The sequence below is a fragment of the Anthonomus grandis genome, chromosome 19 (assembly GCF_022605725.1).
Source record: "Anthonomus grandis grandis chromosome 19, icAntGran1.3, whole genome shotgun sequence".
In the NCBI taxonomy this organism is placed as follows: Eukaryota; Metazoa; Arthropoda; class Insecta; order Coleoptera; family Curculionidae; genus Anthonomus; species Anthonomus grandis.
The window spans coordinates 6351159-6371048 of NC_065564.1; the positions used below are offsets into that span (position 1 = coordinate 6351159).

Sequence of the window (19890 nt, forward strand, 5' to 3'; positions counted from 1 at the left end):
TAACGTATACTTTAGTGCACCTTTTAAAATGAAAATAATGAAAATCAGGGGATTAGAAACAAAGCTATGGGTTATATTAGTGAAGGCTACTAGTTGAAAACAAACAAAGCTGAACGGAACGTTTGCCTCAATATTACACTGAAAAAGTCACTGGAAAAGCAGTTTTGACCACAAAAACAGTGCAAACAGTTAGATTCGCTTACATCCCAGTAATTTCAATATTCTCTATAAATGACACACCCTCAAGAAAACTGTAATAAGACTTAATATTTGACAGATATTTAACATATGAAACGATGTAAAATATGAACAATTAACATTAATAATTATTGGTGGGCAATAAAACGTAAATAAGGGTTCAATGCATCTTTTAAAATAAAAATCAAAGCCATCGGAGCAGCACGAGTAAAGTTATGAACCAAGTTACCGAATATTTCAGATGTCCCTTAATTCAGATGTCCCTTAATGGCTGTCTTAGATGATTTCCAGTATTTTAAGTAAAAAATCTCTAAATTGCGCAACTTTGCTTTCATTTAACCGACGGCCCGGTAACTCTTACGGTTTCCGAGATTCCATGGTCACCTTCGAATTTGGGACACCCTGTCTGTACACCAACCATAACCTTAGAAGCACAAAAGACTTAAACGAAACGTTTGCTTCAATATTAATTCGAATAAGAAAAAACGTGTAATCAGTTGGATTTCCTTGATCTCCCCTTGACTAGGGCATTAAAAGGACCAAGCGAACCTACCCAAACAAAAACGAACCCTTCTCCATTCCCTATAAGCTAATAATACACTACTTAAAAAGCTGATTAATCGATCGATTAATGAATTAATTTAGACATACTTCTCGATCTCGGGGGCGCAATGGACGAACTGGTGCTGCCAGAACTTGTACGTCGGGTTCTTGATCAGCTCGATGAAGGTGATGAGCAGCCCCCAGGGGTGCGGACGGTTCACGATCAGTCTCTCGAGCAGAACCCGCGTGATCTGCTCCTGAATCACTTCCGTATTCGCTTCCGCAAAGAGGTAGAGGAACGTGCAGGAGAAATAGTGCGTGTGACTGTTGGGGTACCGAAGCTGATTGGCCATCGCGTTGAAGAACAGGTAGCGTCCCTCGGTGTCCAGGTCCACAGTCAGGTTCTGGAAGATGTCCATGTGGGCGCTGTGCGCTATCGTCGACATGCTCGGGGTGTGGCCCTGGAAGTAACGAAGGAATTTGTATTATTAAAGCAAAGTCTGCTAAGTTTATGCAATTTCTGCTAAGTTTAGAATTGAATCACTTATTTGAGAAACTCGATGATAAATCCACTATTTGCTTCATAACCATACAAATACCCGCACTTGCCGACGCGTTATTGAATTTTATGTTAAAATCCGTAAATATGTCCGGGTTTTCTTAGGTTTTTTAAACAAACTTAAACGCTTTGAACTTATCGCGATTTAGTAATAAACGAGGCAGATCGCAAAATTCTAACGCGAGGTATAAATTATAAAGGAATTCTGAGGTCTAGAAGCAAAGTTACGGAGCGAGTTACCCAAGACTCCAAAAATTTCTGCTAAGTGGTTAGACTTGGCTTTCAAAATCTTGAATAAAATTTGTTCTAGTGAACGGATTTTTCTGATTTTTTCTTTAAAACGTGATCAAAGGTTCGATGCATCTTTTAAAACAAGAATCAAATCAATCTGAGAATTAGAAGCAAAGTTATGGACCAAGTTGTCCCTTAGTGGCCATATTACACTTTCAAAATGTTGAATAAAAAACCTTCTCGTAAAGGGATTTTATTAATTTCTTCAGCAAAACGTGAAAAAAAGTTAAGTGCATCTTTTAGGGCCCAAACCAAAAGAATCTGAGCGGGAGAAGCAAAGTTATGAACCAAATTACCCAAGATTTCAGAATTGCTCCTACGTCGCTATATTAGAGTTCCAAAATGTCAAGTAACAACCTGTTCAGTAAAGAAATTTTATAATTTTTTTCAGTTAAATATAAACAAAAGCCTAATGCTTATTCTAAAACAAAAACAAGGAAAATCTGAGCAGTAGAAGCAAAGTTATGAAGCGAGTTAGCCAAGACCTCAAAAATTTCTGCTAAGTGGTTAGACCTGACTTTCAAAATCTTGAATAAAATTTGTTTTAGAGAACGGATTTTACTACTTTTTTCTTTAAAACGTGATGAAAGGTTCAATGCACCTTTTAAAACAAAAATCAAAATAATCTGAGAACAAGAAGCCAAGTTATAGTAGATTCCAGAATTGTCCTTTAGTGGCTATATTACACTTTCAAAATGTTGAATAAAAAAACCTTTTGGTAAAGAGATTTTATTAATTATTTCAACAAAACCTGAAAAAAAGTTAAGTGCATCTTTTAAGGCCAAAATCAAAAAAATCTGAACAGCAGAAGCAAAGTTATCCACAAGTATCAGATTTGCCACAAAGTGACTATGCTCGACTTACAAAATCTTGAATAAAAAATCTTCTACTGAATCAATTTCCCAGATTTTTTATTTAAAACGTGATTAAAGGTTCAATGCATCTTGTAAACCAAGAATCAAAATAATCTGAGGACTAGAAGCAAAGTTATGGATTAAGTTACTCAAGATTCCACAATTGTCCCTTAGTGGCTATATTACACTTTTAAAATATTCAATAAAAAAACCTTCTGGTAAAGGGATTTTATTAATTTTTTCAACAAAACCTGAAAAAAAGTTAAGTGCATCTTTTAAGGCCAAAATCAAAAAAATCTGAACAGCAGAAGCAAAGTTATCCACAAGTATCAGATTTGCCACAAAGTGACTATGCTCGACATACAAAATCTTGAATAAAAAATCTTCCACTGAATCAATTTCCTTAATTTTTGTTTAAAACGCGATCAAAGGTTCAATGCATTTTTTAAAACAAGAATCAAAATAATCTAAGGACTAGAAGTAAAGTTAGGGACCAAGTTATCCAAGTTTCCAGAATTGTCCTTTAGTGGCTAAATTTCACTTTCAAAATGTTGAATAAAAAACCTTCTGGTGAAGGGATTTTATTAACTTCTTCAACAAAACCTGAAAAAAAGTTAAGTGCATCTTTTAAGGCCAAAATCAAAAAAATCTGAACAGCAGAAGCAAAGTTATCCACAACTATCAGATTTGCCACAAAGTGACTATACTCGACTTACAAAGTCTTGAATAAAAAATCTTCTACTGAATAAATTTCCCTGATTTATTCTTTAAAACGTGATCAAAGGTTCAAAGCATCTTTTGAAACAAAAATCAAAACAATCTGGGCGGCAAAAGCAAAGCGACAGACCAAAACCCCAGAATTGCCACAAAGCCGTAGCTAAGCCTGATTTTCGAAATATTTATTAAAAAAAAAACCCTTTAATATAGGACCTTGTTAATTTCACGAGTAAAACATGAAGACAGGTCTAATGAATTATTTACAACAAAAATTAAGACAATCGGAGCAGTAAAAGCGAAGTTGAGGACCGAATTACGAAAAATCGATAGGATTGACGAAAACTGAGTTACAAAATCTTGGATTAAAAACCATCTAGTAAACGAATTTCTTTGATTTATCTTTTAAAACGTGATCAAAGGTTCAAAGCATCTTTTTAAACAAAAACCAAGAAAATCTGAGCAGCAGAGGCGAAGTTACGGCCAGGTTACCCAAGACCCTAAAAGGAATCTTAAAAATATTTAGAAGAGGCTTCCAGGCAGTAAAATTTTTGGAATTCACTCCTCGATAACTTTCATGTGCCTGAAACGGGCTTAAAAGTACCTAGAAAACTCTTAGAGACAGTTAAAGTGACTGAACAGGAATAGACTCTCAGATTAACTTTAAATACGTGGAGGAGCCTCAAGAATACTCAAGAGATACTTGTAGGCACAGAAAATCCTGAAATAGAGTCTCCGATAAGCCTTAAGTGCCCGAAAGAAGCTTAGGGACAAAATTATAACTCCCTTATAGGTAGTAAAAGTGACTCAACTTCCTCACTAAGTGACTATGCTCGACTTCCAAAATCTTGAATAAAAAATCTTCTAGTGAACGAATTTTCTTGATTTATCTTTTAAAACGTGATCAAAGGTTCAAAGCATCTTTTCAAACAAAAACCAAGAAAATCTGAGCAGCAGAGGCAAAGTTACGGCCAGGTTACCCAAGACCCTAAAAGGAACCTTAAAAATATTTAGAAGACTTCCAGGCAGTAAAATTCTTGGAATTCACTCCTCGATAACTTTCATGTGCCTGAAACAGGCTTAAAAGTACCTAGAAAACTCTTAGAGACAGTTAAAGTGACTGAACAGGAATAGACTCTCAGATTAACTAAATACGTGGAGGAGCCTCAAGAATACTCAAGAGATACTTGTAGGCACACAAAATCCTGAAATAGAGTCTCCGATAAGCCTTAAGTGCCCGAAAGAATCTTAGGGACAAAATTATAACTCCCTTATACGTAGTAAAAGTGACTCAACTTCCTCATTAAGTGACTTTGCTCGACTTCCAAAATCTTGAATAAAAAATCTTCTAGTGAACCGATTTTTCCTTTAGAACGTGATCAAAGGTTCAGTGCATCTTTTAAAACAAAAACGAAGACAGTTCAGATTGTCTTCGTTTTTGTTAGAATTCGGTAGAATCCAAGTTATAGACCAAGTAGATCAAGATTTCAGAATTTGCCCTAAGTATACTATATTAGACTTTGACTAAAATTTTAAATAATAAATTTTTTTTTAGTAAAAGGATTTTTATTAATTTCTTCAAGAAAACATAAAAAAAGGTTCAGTGCAACTTTTAAGACAAAAATCTGAACAACAGAGGCAAAGTTCTCCACAACTGTTAGATTTGCCAGAAGGGAGCTCACAAACTTTTGATTAAAAAACTTTGTGGCTGAACGATTTACTTCAGTTTTCTTGTAAAACATTAAGAATGTTTTAGACCATCTTTTAAAATAAAAATCAAGAAAATCTGACTGGAAGAACCAAAGTTATGACCAGGTAACCCAAGACTCCAAAAAATTGCCTTTAAGTGACAAAATCTTGAATAAAAAATACTCTGATTAGTGAATTTTCCTGATTTTTTCTTTAAAATGTGATCAAAGGTTCAATGCATCTTTTAAAACAAGAATCAAAATAATCTGAGCACTAGAAGCAAGATAATGGACCAAGTTACCCAAGATTTCAGAATTGCTCCTACATAGCTATATTAGAGTTCCAAAATGTCAAGTAACAGCCTGTTCAGTAAAGGGGTTTTATTATTTTTTTCAGTTAAATATAAACAAAAGCCTAATGCGTATTTTAAAACAAAAACGAGGAAAGCCTGAGCAGTAGAAGCAAAGTTATGAAGCGAGTTAGCCAAGACCCCAAAAATTTCTGCTAAGTAGTTACTTGACTTTCAAAATCTTGAATAAAATTTGTTCTAGTGAATGGATTTTCCTAATTTTTTCTTTAACACATGATTAAACGTTCAATGTATCTTGTAAAACAAGAGTCAAAATAATCTGAGTACTAGAAACAAAGTTATGGACCAAGTTACCCAATATTCTAGAATTGTCCCTTAGTGGCCATATTACACTTTCAAAATGTTGAATAAAAAACCTTCTGGTAAAGGGATTTTATTAATTTCTTCAACAAAACTTTAAAAAAAGTTAAGTGCATCTTTTAAGGCCAAAATCAAGAGAATCTGAGCAGGACAAGCAAAGTTATGAACCAAATTACCCACAATTTTAGAATTGTTCCTACGTAGTTATATTAGAGTTCCAAAATGTCAAGTAACAGCCTGTTCAGTAAAGCGAATTTATTTATTTTAGTGAAATATAAACAAAAACCTAATGCGTATTTTAAAACATGAAAATATGAGCAGTAGAAGCAAAGTTATGAAGTGAGTTACCTAAAACCCCAAAAATTTTTGCTAAGTGGTTAGACCTGACTTTCAAAATCTTGAATAAAATTTGTTCTAATGAACGAATTTTCCTAATTTTTTCTTTAAAACGTGACCAAAGGTTCAATGCATCTTTTAAAACAAGAATGAAAATAATCTGAGCACTAGAAGCAAAGTTATGGACCAAGTTACCCAAGATTCCAGAATTGTCCCTCAGTGGCTATACTACACTTTCAAAATATTGAATAAAAAACCTTCTCGTCAAGGGATTTTTTAAATTTTTTTAACAAAACCTGAAAAAAAGTTAAGTGCATCTTTTAAGGCCAAAGTCAAGAGAATCTGAGCAGGACAAGCAAAGTTATGAACCAAATTACCCAAGATTTCAGAATTGCTCCTACGTAGCTATATTAGAGTTCCAAAATGTCGAGTAAAAGCTTGTTTAGTAAAGCGGTTTTATTTTCTTTTTTCAGTGAAATATATTCAAAAGCCTAGCGCGTATTTTAAAACAAAAACGAGGAAAATCTGAGCAGTAGAAGCAAAGTTATGGTCAAAGTTATCCAAGATTTAAGAACTGTCCCTTAGTGGTTATACTTTCAAAATATTAAATAAAAAACCTTCTGGTAAAGGGATTTTATTAATTTCTTGAACAAAACCTGAAAAAAAGTTAAGTGCATCTTTTAAGGCCAAAATCAAAAAAATCTGAACAGCAGAAGCAAAGTTATCCACAACTATCAGATTTGCGACAAAGTGTCTATACTCGACTTACAAAGTCTTGAATAAAAAATCTTCTACTGAAAGAATTTCCCAGATTTTTTATTTAAAACGTGGTCAAACGTTCAATGCATTTTTTAAAACAAGAATCAAAATAATCTGAGCATCAGAAGCAAAATTATGGACCAAGTTACCCAAGACCCCAAAAATTTCTGCTAAGTGGTTAGACCTGACTTTCAAAATCTTGAATAAAATTCGTTCTAGTGAATGGATTTTCCTAATTTTTTCTTTAACACATGATCAAACGTTCAATGTATCTTGTAAAACAAGAGTCAAAATAATCTGACTACTAGAAACAAAGTTATGGACCAAGTCACCCAATATTCTAGAATTGTCCCTTAGTGGCCATATTACACTTTCAAAATGTTGAATAAAAAACCTTCTGGTAAAATTCCTTAATTTTATTAATTTCTTCAACAAAACCTGAAAAAAAGTTAAGTGCATCTTTTAAGGCCAAAATCAAAAAAATCTGAACAGCAGAAGCAAAGTTATCCACAAGTATCAGATTTGCCACAAAGTGATTATACTCGACTTACAAAATCTTGAATAAAAAGTCTTCCACTGTATCAATTTCCTTGATTTTTTCTTTAAAACGTGATTAAAGGTTCAACGCATCTTTTGAAACAAAAATCAAAACAATCTGGGCGGCAAAAGCAAAGCGACAGACCAAAACCCCAGAATTGCCACAAAGCCGTAGCTAAGCCTGATTTTCGAAATATTTATTAAAAAAAAAACCCTTTAATATAGGACCTTGTTAATTTCACGAGTAAAACATGAAGACAGGTCTAATGAATTATTTACAACAAAAATTAATACAATCGGAGCAGTAAAAGCGAAGTTGAGGAACGAATTACGAAAAATCGATAGGATTGACGAAAACTGAGTTACAAAATCTTGGATTAAAAACCATCTAGTAAACGAATTTTTTTGATTTATCTTTTAAAACGTGATCAAAGGTTCAAAGCATATTTTCAAACAAAAACCAAGAAAATCTGAGCAGCAGAGGCGAAGTTACGGCCAGGTTACCCAAGACCCTAAAAATATTTAGAAGAGGCTTCCAGGCAGTAAAATTTTTGGAATTCACTCCTCGATAACTTTCATGTGCCTGAAACGGGCTTAAAAGTTCCTAGAAAACTCTTACAGACAGTTAAAGTGACTGAACAGGAATAGACTCTCAGATTAACTAAATACGTGGAGGAGCCTCAAGAAAACTCAAGAGATACTTGTAGGCACACAAAATCCTGAAATAGAGTCTCCGATAAGCCTTAAGTGCCCGAAAGAATCTTAGGGACAAAATTATAACTCCCTTATACGTAGTAAAAGTGACTCAACTTCCTCATTAAGTGACTTTGCTCGACTTCCAAAATCTTGAATAAAAAATCTTCTAGTGAACCGATTTTTCCTTTAGAACGTGATCAAAGGTTCAGTGCATCTTTTAAAACAAAAACGAAGACAGTTCAGATTGTCTTCGTTTTTGTTAGAATTCGGTAGAATCCAAGTTATAGACCAAGTAGATCAAGATTTCAGAATTTGCCCTAAGTATACTATATTAGACTTTGACTAAAATTTTAAATAATAAATTTTTTTTTAGTAAAAGGATTTTTATTAATTTCTTCAAGAAAACATAAAAAAAGGTTCAGTGCAACTTTTAAGACAAAAATCTGAACAACAGAGGCAAAGTTCTCCACAACTGTTAGATTTGCCAGAAGGGAGCTCACAAACTTTTGATTAAAAAACTTTGTGGCTGAACGATTTACTTCAGTTTTCTTGTAAAACATTAAGAATGTTTTAGACCATCTTTTAAAATAAAAATCAAGAAAATCTGACTGGAAGAACCAAAGTTATGACCAGGTAACCCAAGACTCCAAAAAATTGCCTTTAAGTGACAAAATCTTGAATAAAAAATACTCTGATTAGTGAATTTTCCTGATTTTTTCTTTAAAATGTGATCAAAGGTTCAATGCATCTTTTAAAACAAGAATCAAAATAATCTGAGCACTAGAAGCAAGATAATGGACCAAGTTACCCAAGATTTCAGAATTGCTCCTACATAGCTATATTAGAGTTCCAAAATGTCAAGTAACAGCCTGTTCAGTAAAGGGGTTTTATTATTTTTTTCAGTTAAATATAAACAAAAGCCTAATGCGTATTTTAAAACAAAAACGAGGAAAGCCTGAGCAGTAGAAGCAAAGTTATGAAGCGAGTTAGCCAAGACCCCAAAAATTTCTGCTAAGTAGTTACTTGACTTTCAAAATCTTGAATAAAATTTGTTCTAGTGAATGGATTTTCCTAATTTTTTCTTTAACACATGATTAAACGTTCAATGCATCTTTTAAAGCAAGAATCAAAATAATCTGAGCACTAGAAGCAAAGTTATGGACCAAGTTACCCAAGATTCCAGAACTGTCCCTTAGTGGCCATATTACACTTTCAAAATGTTGAATAAAAAACCTTCTGGTAAAGGGATTTTATTAATTTCTTCAACAAAACGTGAAAAAAAGTTAAGTGCATCTTTTAAGGCCAAAATCAAAAGAATCTGAACAGCAGAAGCAAATTTATCCATAACTATCAGATTTGCCGCAAAGTGATTATACTCGACTTACAAAATCTTGAATAAAAAGTCTTCCACTGTATCAATTTCCTTGATTTTTTCTTTAAAACGTGATTAAAGGTTCAATGCATTTTTTAAAACAAGAATCAAAATAATCTGAGGACTAGAAGCAAAGTTATGGACCAAGTTACTCAAGATTCCACAATTGTCCCTTAGTGGCTATATTACACTTTTAAAATGTTGAATAAAAAAACCTTCTGGTAAAGGGATTTTATTAATTTCTTCAACAAAACGTGAAAAAAAGTTAAGTGCATCTTTTAAGGCCAAAATCAAAAAAAATCTGAACAGCAGAAGCAAAGTTATCCACAACTATCAGATTTGCCACAAAGTGACTATACTCGACATACAAAATCTTGAATAAAAAATCTTCCACTGAATCAATTTCCTTAATTTTTGTTTAAAACGCGATCAAAGGTTCAATGCATTTTTTAAAACAAGAATCAAAATAATCTGAGGACTAGAAGTAAAGTTAGGGACCAAGTTATCCAAGTTTCCAGAATTGTCCTTTAGTGGCTAAATTTCACTTTCAAAATGTTGAACAAAAAACCTTCTGGTGAAGGGATTTTATTAACTTCTTCAACAAAACCTGAAAAAAAGTTAAGTGCATCTTTTAAGGCCAAAATCAAAAGAATCTGAACAGCAGAAGCAAAGTTATCCCCAACTATCAGATTTGCCACAAAGTGACTATACTCGACATACAAAATCTTGAATAAAAAATCTTCCACTGAATCAATTTCCTTAATTTTTGTTTAAAACGCGATCAAAGGTTCAATGCATTTTTTAAAACAAGAATCAAAATAATCTGAGGACTAGAAGCAAAGTTAGGGACCATGTTATCCAAGTTTCCAGAATTGTCCTTTAGTGGCTAAATTTCACTTTTAAAATGTTGAATAAAAAACCTTCTGGTGAAGGGATTTTATTAACTTCTTCAACAAAACCTGAAAAAAAGTTAAGTGCATCTTTTAAGGCCAAAATCAAAAAAATCTGAACAGCAGAAGCAAAGTTATCCACAACTATCAGATTTGCCACAAAGTGACTATACTCGACTTACAAAGTCTTGAATAAAAAATCTTCCACTGAATCAATTTCCTTAATTTTTGTTTAAAACGCGATCAAAGGTTCAATGCATCTTGTAAAACAAGAATCAAAATAATCTGAGGACTAGAAGCAAAGTTATGGACCAAGTTACTCAAGATTCCACAATTGTCCCTTAGTGGCTATATTACACTTTTAAAATGTTGAATAAAAAAACCTTCTGGTAAAGGGATTTTATTAATTTCTTCAACAAAACGTGAAAAAAAGTTAAGTGCATCTTTTAAGGCCAAAATCAAAAAAAATCTGAACAGCAGAAGCAAAGTTATCCACAACTATCAGATTTGCCACAAAGTGACTATACTCGACATACAAAATCTTGAATAAAAAATCTTCCACTGAATCAATTTCCTTAATTTTTGTTTAAAACGCGATCAAAGGTTCAATGCATTTTTTAAAACAAGAATCAAAATAATCTGAGGACTAGAAGTAAAGTTAGGGACCAAGTTATCCAAGTTTCCAGAATTGTCCTTTAGTGGCTAAATTTCACTTTCAAAATGTTGAACAAAAAACCTTCTGGTGAAGGGATTTTATTAACTTCTTCAACAAAACCTGAAAAAAAGTTAAGTGCATCTTTTAAGGCCAAAATCAAAAAAATCTGAACAGCAGAAGCAAAGTTATCCACAACTATCAGATTTGCCACAAAGTGACTATACTCGACATACAAAATCTTGAATAAAAAATCTTCCACTGAATCAATTTCCTTAATTTTTGTTTAAAACGCGATCAAAGGTTCAATGCATTTTTTAAAACAAGAATCAAAATAATCTGAGGACTAGAAGTAAAGTTAGGGACCAAGTTATCCAAGTTTCCAGAATTGTCCTTTAGTGGCTAAATTTCACTTTCAAAATGTTGAACAAAAAACCTTCTGGTGAAGGGATTTTATTAACTTCTTCAACAAAACCTGAAAAAAAGTTAAGTGCATCTTTTAAGGCCAAAATCAAAAAAAATCTGAACAGCAGAAGCAAAGTTATCCACAACTATCAGATTTGCCACAAAGTGACTATACTCGACATACAAAATCTTGAATAAAAAATCTTCCACTGAATCAATTTCCTTAATTTTTGTTTAAAACGCGATCAAAGGTTCAATGCATTTTTTAAAACAAGAATCAAAATAATCTGAGGACTAGAAGTAAAGTTAGGGACCAAGTTATCCAAGTTTCCAGAATTGTCCTTTAGTGGCTAAATTTCACTTTCAAAATGTTGAACAAAAAACCTTCTGGTGAAGGGATTTTATTAACTTCTTCAACAAAACCTGAAAAAAAGTTAAGTGCATCTTTTAAGGCCAAAATCAAAAAAATCTGAACAGCAGAAGCAAAGTTATCCACAACTATCAGATTTGCCACAAAGTGACTATACTCGACTTACAAAGTCTTGAATAAAAAATCTTCTACTGAATAAATTTCCCTGATTTTTTCTTTAAAACGTGATTTAGAGTTCAGTGCATCTTTTAAAACAAGAATCAAAACAATCTGGGAACTAGAAGCAAAATTACCCCACTAGGAATCAAATCGAGTTTTTTCTTATGTTCTTCCAATTAATCCCTAATATCTCTAAATTACACCCAAATACCTTTAAGTTAATTATTTTTTTTTGTCTTATTCCAGAAAATTGAATGTCTTTAAATTGCTCTTAAGTTCTTTAGAACAGAGAATTTTTAAATTTTATTTCATTTATTTTGGTCAAAAAGTTTAGTAAGGTATCTGGGCCAAAAACAAATGCGTTAAGACCTATATGAATGAAATATTAAAAAAAAACTTGGACTGCACCGCACTTTGCACTTTTATTAGTTAAATTCATGACACGTATGTATGCCATCTTTTTGAAAATTGAATTTCAAAATCTGGGAGAAAACTTATGGCAAAAGCGATTTTAGTAAGAGTTTAATACTCCTTCTAACACAAAAATCAAGAAAACTTAATTAATAGTTCAGAACCATACTTCTGGGGAAAATGGGCCTATTGAACATATGTTAATTTCGCAATACAACTTTCAAATACTAATTTCGCCTCATTATTTTTTAATTTATCGAAAAAGTCCAATTTTCAATACACCTGAGGGAATCTCACGGACTTCTTTTAGGATGTCGACGGATTTATTGCAATTACTATTTGCATTTTATTTATTTGTCAAACCATAAATAGATTTTAGAAGGAAAAAAGGGGAAATGTTAAATAAATAAAATAAAAAATCTCACCTTATTCCTAATATGGGCGATGGCCAAAGTGCCGACGTACAAAACGAGGGCGTTCATCAGGGGGATGTTGTAGCGCACCCCCGGCTCATTGGACACCTACATCAACATTATTATCGTTATATCTAATTGTTTTTAAACTTTTTAATATTAATTATTAATAATATATTTAATACGTAATTATTACCTGCAAGTTGCTCCTTAGCTCGGACAAGAAAGTAACAGGGGCGCGTTCCTTCAAATAAGAGTCCAGTGCCCGCTTAAAGGTCTGTGGTGTGATCATCATCGAGATGTTCGTCAAGATTCTGGGGGCGTATGAGATTTCTGGCAACATATCCACCTAAAATAGATATACTATAACACTACGACTATAATAACCGATTGTGAACTTAAAATGGAAAATACCGTTGAGGAAATTGACTATTGGATGGATGGACAACAAGAAATTCAGCAAGTTTCTAGTAAAATAAAGGATTGTACTAATAAAAACATAATTTGAGCTTTTTTTATTATAGATTTTGATTGAAAAAATCATGTTTCAAAGGGATTCATGGACAACTTCCTTATCTGTTCGTTTTTATGGAATAATAATATCTCTTTATTTAGCAAATAGGCTACATATAAATTACAGTAGGTTTAAATAATAAATACAATATTGATATAGCTATAAGTAATAAAAAACTAATTTAAAATATGTGCTCACACTGAGCGTTTAAATTGGTTAATGTTATCACAGGTTTTTATGTTATTCGGTAATTTATTAAACTCTAACAGACCTTTGTATAGCACCGAATTGAGCATTTGAGTAGTGTTACCTTTATAAGATAGTATACAATTTCTTGTATTATACAGGGTGTTTCAGAACTATGGGATCAAACTTCTGGGGGTTGTTCAGTGCAACAGAAGAATCCATTTGAGTATGTAGTATGAGTATGAGTACCCATGTCCGGAAATGCGTTACTATGCCACTACGGCCCTAAGACGCGTTTAAATTTAGAAAAAATATTAATTACCTAAATAGGATCTGCTGCATTTATTTTTACTTTTTGTACATGATACCATAACAATTGTTTAAAATCAACGCTTATCAATGTCATGTTTAAAGATTATTGCTAATGGAAAACTTTACCAATCAAGAATTGGCGGATATGCATTTGGCATACGGAGCAACAAACTGCAATGCACGAGCAGCATCACGGTTTTATCATGAACGTTATCCCGAACGACAGCATCCTGGATACAAAAAGTTAATTGCGGTTCATCAGCCGCTTGCTGAGACAGACATGTTTAAGACCAAGATGCATGATACTGGTGTTGTATGCTCAAACCGTAAGAACGGTCGAATTTGAAGAAGAGGTGCTTCAGCGAGTTGCCGATGAACCATCAAATAGCACACGTGACGTCGTCTGGCGGGTACTACCAACACCCACTCAAAGACAAGGCCTTAGTGCTTGACGCGTGACGTCATCGATGTGGGCCACCGATTTTTAAAAACCAAGGGATTTCCTATGCTAATATATCAATATTTGGCTTATTTTAAAAAATGCTAGGAATAGAATACAGTTCAGGAAACATTCAAAGGTATGTTTTAGTTCTGGTTGAATGTCAGGTTAAATATTATTGTGTAATATTAAATGCAGACTCCCAACTCCTCTACATCTGCGCCAAAATTCAACATATGTATTTAGGTATTTATAATAATTTTTTTATACCATCAAGTAGTAAAAAATGTTATTATATACACATAAATACATATATTGAACTATTCCACACCTTGTCATAATTAAGAAAATTTAAAGAAAACTGTCATAATCAGGAATGTCATATTAATTAGAATCATTTAAAGTAAATCAATTGGATAAAGAACTAAATTAATTACCTAGGACCTACATAGTCTTTAGATTCAAATATATATTTTATATGTTTTTTTGTAAGTAGACTATTTAAAGTTAAAATAAACTTGATAAAGAACTATTATATTTTAATTAGTAGTGTTAGTGGCTGGTATATTATATATATAGCCTACTTCGTTAGGGTATCCAGTTTTCTTTATTTACTTGTTTTTTTTAATTGATCATTATTCTTAGTGCAATAATTTTTTAAAAGTGTATTGGATATACTTTTAATAATTATCTTTAAAACATCTATTGCATTATGAATAGTGCATCCATCAAAATGTAATACATGTTTTTGTGCAATAGAATATTTTAAAATAACTGACACATGAACTGTCTTTTGTTATAGGGTTGTAAAAATATGTCCTCAAATTCATTTATTAATCTGTTAAAAATTATGTAAGTCAAAGATACAATATTTACAACTTGGTCTTGGGAATATAACAGCCCTCCACGATTTAATTTATTAATTAGGTCAAAATTGTCTTCAACGATAAATTGCTCATTATATACCAGTTTTCCTTTACAGCTGTCACATTTTAGCTTTTTGACTGTAACATAGCAACAATAACCATAAATATGTAATTAATGGCAATATGTCCTCGATGCTCTGAAAATGATCATCATTTACTGAAATTTGGGACAACAAGGTTTGAATTTGGGAAAAGTCTTCTGGAGAGGAATAATTATCATCTAGGTCATAATCGGGAAGCTCATAGAACTTATTAATTTTAATAGGGCCAAAACTGCGAGACTGAAGTGTTAATATAGATTGAATTCTAAGTCTCTTTTCTGTCTCATACAACTGTCGTACAGAGATGTGATAATGAGAGCAGTCCATAAACAGTATTGCTGAAAGCAGTTCTTGTTTGTCAAGTAAGAGTTTTAGAAAAATTACTAGGTTGCCAAGTTTAGTATCAAGCCAGCTTAGTAATTTTTCTAAGAATTCAATCTTGGGATCTATGTCAATATCAGTGAGTGTTTTTTAACAATTGGTTCTTGAAATATGTCTCGTTTATGTTTGCCTTTGAATGGGGTTTTGACATTCACAATTTTCCACCATGCTGTTATTATGTGGACAAAATCAGCAGTATCTTCAGAAAATGGTATACGGCTACCAAAATGCCTCAATGCTTCTACTACGAAAGAATTAAAAATTTTCAAAGAGAGTTTAACATTCTGTCTTTCTAAAAGATGAGGGAAACAATGCTTTTTGGTTTAAAAAATAGCCAAACTTTAAAAGCTTATCATACTCCAGTTCATGTAATTTTGTAATTGCAGAAAAAGAAGCAAATTTTTTCTTCGAAGTGTCAAAATCAGGAAAATAAAATTTTTGGTCTGGTTTAGAGTTAAGCCAATTATTAAATACACATTTAAGTAAGTGAACTGTGTTAAATAGGTAAAATAATGGCCTCTAATTATCTATGGGATGAGGATAAACAATGCTAAGTTGGTCTGCAGTAAAAAATGACTAATGGCTTTCCCGTTAATGGCATTATTATCACACTATTAAAAAACTATGTACCCAATCTGCTCTAAATTTTCAATAATTTGCTTCATAAAATTATGAAGTATGTCTGATGTAATTTTGGAGATGAGAGCTATATGAACTACTTCCTTAAAGCTGGAACACACACTTGTAATCATAAAAGTAAATGCCGAGGAAGCTAGAGACTTATTATTGACTGATGTTCCAGTGATATTACCACCTTTATAGTCCATGTAAGGGTCAATATGAATTTCATCAAAAAGTAGTGTCACAAATCTCTCATTATCCTTTAGTAAACTAAACACATTTCGGGCATAAGTTAAAAACATTTTTTTTTCATCTATGTGGGGATCGGTCATGTGTTTGTTACAAATACCCATTATAGTTTAAGGATGTGGTAAAATTAGGAATCCATACCTAATTTCTTAAATACTTGTACGCATGAGGACTAATAGTATAGATTATAGAAGTCAAAACTATTGTACTACTTGAATATCAATCTGTACCTTTCCTTTGCAGTTGTAAATTGAACACACGTTTCATTTTTTTTATGTCATTTGATGGTTTGACATGATCGAGAATAGTATTGCCAAGGGTATTGGTAGCAGTCTCAGTAGCAGTATTTGGATTTAAGTCACAGTCGGGGTTGTCATTATTGGTAACATTTTCCTCCAAAGGCAGGGTAATAATAGTAAGGTCTATTGCTTCAAGTATTGCATATAAATCATCTAAACTATGGGAAGTATATGGAGTTTTAAATTTTTATATTAAAACACAAACTGGCTTGCTATATAAAAAAGTTTCAAAAGTCAGCCATGGTTTTAGTAATTCTATTGTAAAAATTTTACCTGTGTTGGAATCTTGAACTTAATATGTATAATAAAACGTATAATAAAGTACTCTTTATTATACTACCTTCAAGAAAATGAGCTTCACATACTTTGGTGTTGTTTGTGGGCTCAAAGTCATCTCTGTGTATGGCTTTTACCCATTTTCCCCTTAGATTTAGGTATATCATTAGGAAAACCGAAGACATGCACTTTAGGTCCGTTTTTATAGTTTCTGTTACAACCCGGAACACAACACTTTTGAGGCATATTTACACTCTGGTATTAACTACAAGGTGAACTAGGAGAAAAACATTAAATTAAACACGAACTAAAGTATTACAGTTTGATATAAACAAATAAAACCGCGACCGAGAACCGGATTTTCCGAGGATTTTTCTAGTCCGAAATTACGATTTTGCGATTTAAAAGTACGCGAAGAGTTTACATAAATATAACATACAGGTTTCGCGGAAATAAACAATTCCGATTTTAGAAAAAAACACAAAAATGAGCTAATATTTACTGCGGATCCCGTCAGAAATACCGGCAACCACAGAACATAAATATAAACAACCTAACCTCTCGTTTTTCATCAGGTGGCACAACTAGTAGATGCGCCGTTGTCAGATTTATATAGAAAGAACTCCTATTGGCAAGTAACAAGGTATTAGATAAATGATAAAATTTGAAAAAATGGAAATTTAAATTATAAAAAGAGAAATAAGGATGCACTCTTTTTTTTTTTTAACTAAATTGTAAAGTAAGAGCAGTCAAAGATATAGATTTAATTATTTTAAGATAGTAATACATCATCCTAATGTTCACGGCAATCTGCAAAGTCTGGCAGCGTTGCAGGCAGCCTTCCGTGGACGAACACCGGCAGCGTCAACAGCTGAATTCACGCGAAAATCAACCCGAAGTGCATGGCCCAAACGTGTGACGTCACGAGCAAAATTTTTTGGAGCGGTTTGTCCTTTTGTAGAGGTGTTATTGGTACTACACGAGCAACAACTCCATCCTTACCACTTCCAGAAAGTTCAAGGTATGACTGCAGCCGATTATCATCCTAGAGTTCAATTTTGGCGATTGCTTCTGGATCACATCATTGCACAACCAAATTTTTTACGATATGTTTTGTGGACCGATGAAGCCTCTTTCACAAGAGACGGTATTTTTAATAGTAGGAATAGCCATGTTTGGGACGAAGAAAATCCTTATGCAATTTTTCCAAGAAAACATCAGAATTGTTGGTCTGTCAACGTATGGGCAGGCATTGTTGATGATTATTTAATTGGGCCGTACCTTCTACCGGAACGGTTAACAGGACCTATTTATCTGCGTTTCTTGGAGGAAGTTCTCCCAGAACTCCTTCAAAATGTTCCACTAAACGTTAGACAGCAAATATGGTTTCAGCATGATGAAGCGCCGGCTCACTTTGCTGTACAAGTACGCGAGTATTTGGCTCAGCGGTTTGGGCACCGTTGGATTGCCAGAGGTGGAGCAGTTTCTTGGCCTCCTAGGTCACCCGATTTAACGTCGCTCGATTTTTTTCTTGTGGGGACATGTAAAGTCTTTAGTCTACGAAACTCCAATAGAATCAGAGCTAGACTTAATTGGACGAATAACAGCAGAATTTGAAATCATTCAAAACGAGGATCCAATTTTTAGTGTAGTCATTGCGGCGTTTAAATCGGTGTATTGAAATTTTGAACAATTATTGTTGTGATGGTATCATATACAAAAGGTAAAAATAAATGCATCAGATCCTATTTAGGTAATTAATATTTTTTCTAAATTTAAACGCGTCTTAGGGCCGTAGTGGCGTAGTGACACATTTCCGGACATGGGTTCTTATACTCAAATGGATTCTACTGTTGCACTGAACAACCCCTAGAAGTTTGATCCCATAGTTCTGAAACACCCTGCATACATCACGAAATATTCCTAATTTGTCACACATAGCCCTTTTTTACTACAACATAAAATACATCGCTTTTTACATTCTGGACTATTTGTTTTAATTTAGCCATTGATATCAATTCTAATGGAGTTTCTCGGGGTATTACGATAAATGATGTTTGGCTCGAGGAATCTTTTGAAGAAGCATGCAAAATTAACATGCAATTGTAGCCTCGTCAGTGACAACTTGGGTATCAAAAATTATTTCCCCTTGTATACATTGATTTTTTCCCTGTAGAAGAATCTTAAGGTTTTTCCATAACTCTTTTGGATTATTTTTATTTTGATGGATTGGGGTAAAAAAATCAAAGGAATCCCATAAGGAGCATCCCAATTAGTCCGTTTTTTTATTGATTTTGATGAACAAACTTGGATTTCAAAGTCCTAATTTGTCCCTTTTTTATGAAATTTGCTAAATAAAAATTAATTTCAAAGGAATCCTATGTATAAAATACAAATTTTCTTTTTTTTCATGGAATTTGGGCAAAAAAATTAAAATATTAAGTGCCACAAAGGTATTAAGATACACATTAATTATTTAATCTTACCTATAAGGAAAAAAAACGAAAATTTAAGATTATAACAAATAAGCTTAGAAGGCTTGACAGATACAAAGGTTTGAAACAAATAATTATCGTTAATGTTCAAAAACCGAAGAAAGCAAGAACGAAAGAAGTGTTTGCCAAGTGTAATACATAGTTCCGGTAAAATAAATTTGAATTCCAAAGGGATATCATAAGAAAAAATCTCAAATGGTCCTTTTTTATTTATTTCAGTAATAATAAATAAATTTCAAAGGGATCCCATGGAAAAAATCCCAAATTAATCTTTTTTTAGAAAGTTGATATTCCTGAGATCTTGGATATTTATATAATTCAAAAACAAATTACATAATATAAAGAAAACCAAAGAAGGCTATAAGCTTCCTCACAAACTTGTTATAAAGTTAATTAATTTTTAAAATTGTTGATCTTGGAAGATTGAAATTTTCAAATAAAGGAGGAAATAAGTTCAAATGCCTGGAAGAAGAAGACAGCCAATAAAATATTTACTACTCTGGAAGAAATACATTTATTTGGATTTTCTTTCTGGAAAAGTAAATTGAATTCCAAATTAAAATCCTAATTTGTAATTTTTCTCCCGGAGATTTGTTGTTCAACATAACATAACTGAAATGGTATAAGCCAATT

The 19890-nt window shown here is 32.7% G+C and overlaps 1 protein-coding gene across 1 annotated transcript in view; it reads right to left on the minus strand.

The window, feature by feature from the left end:
- Positions 1–19890, minus strand: part of LOC126747431 (CCR4-NOT transcription complex subunit 1) — a 108797-nt gene that overhangs the window by 4700 nt on the left and 84207 nt on the right. Inside the window, exons 21-23 of the mRNA XM_050456068.1 lie at positions 12715–12867; positions 12531–12626; positions 850–1202 (exon numbers count right to left, since the gene is read on the minus strand). Coding sequence (XP_050312025.1) covers positions 850–1202; positions 12531–12626; positions 12715–12867 — 602 coding nt within the window. The remainder of the gene's footprint in view (positions 1–849; positions 1203–12530; positions 12627–12714; positions 12868–19890) is intronic.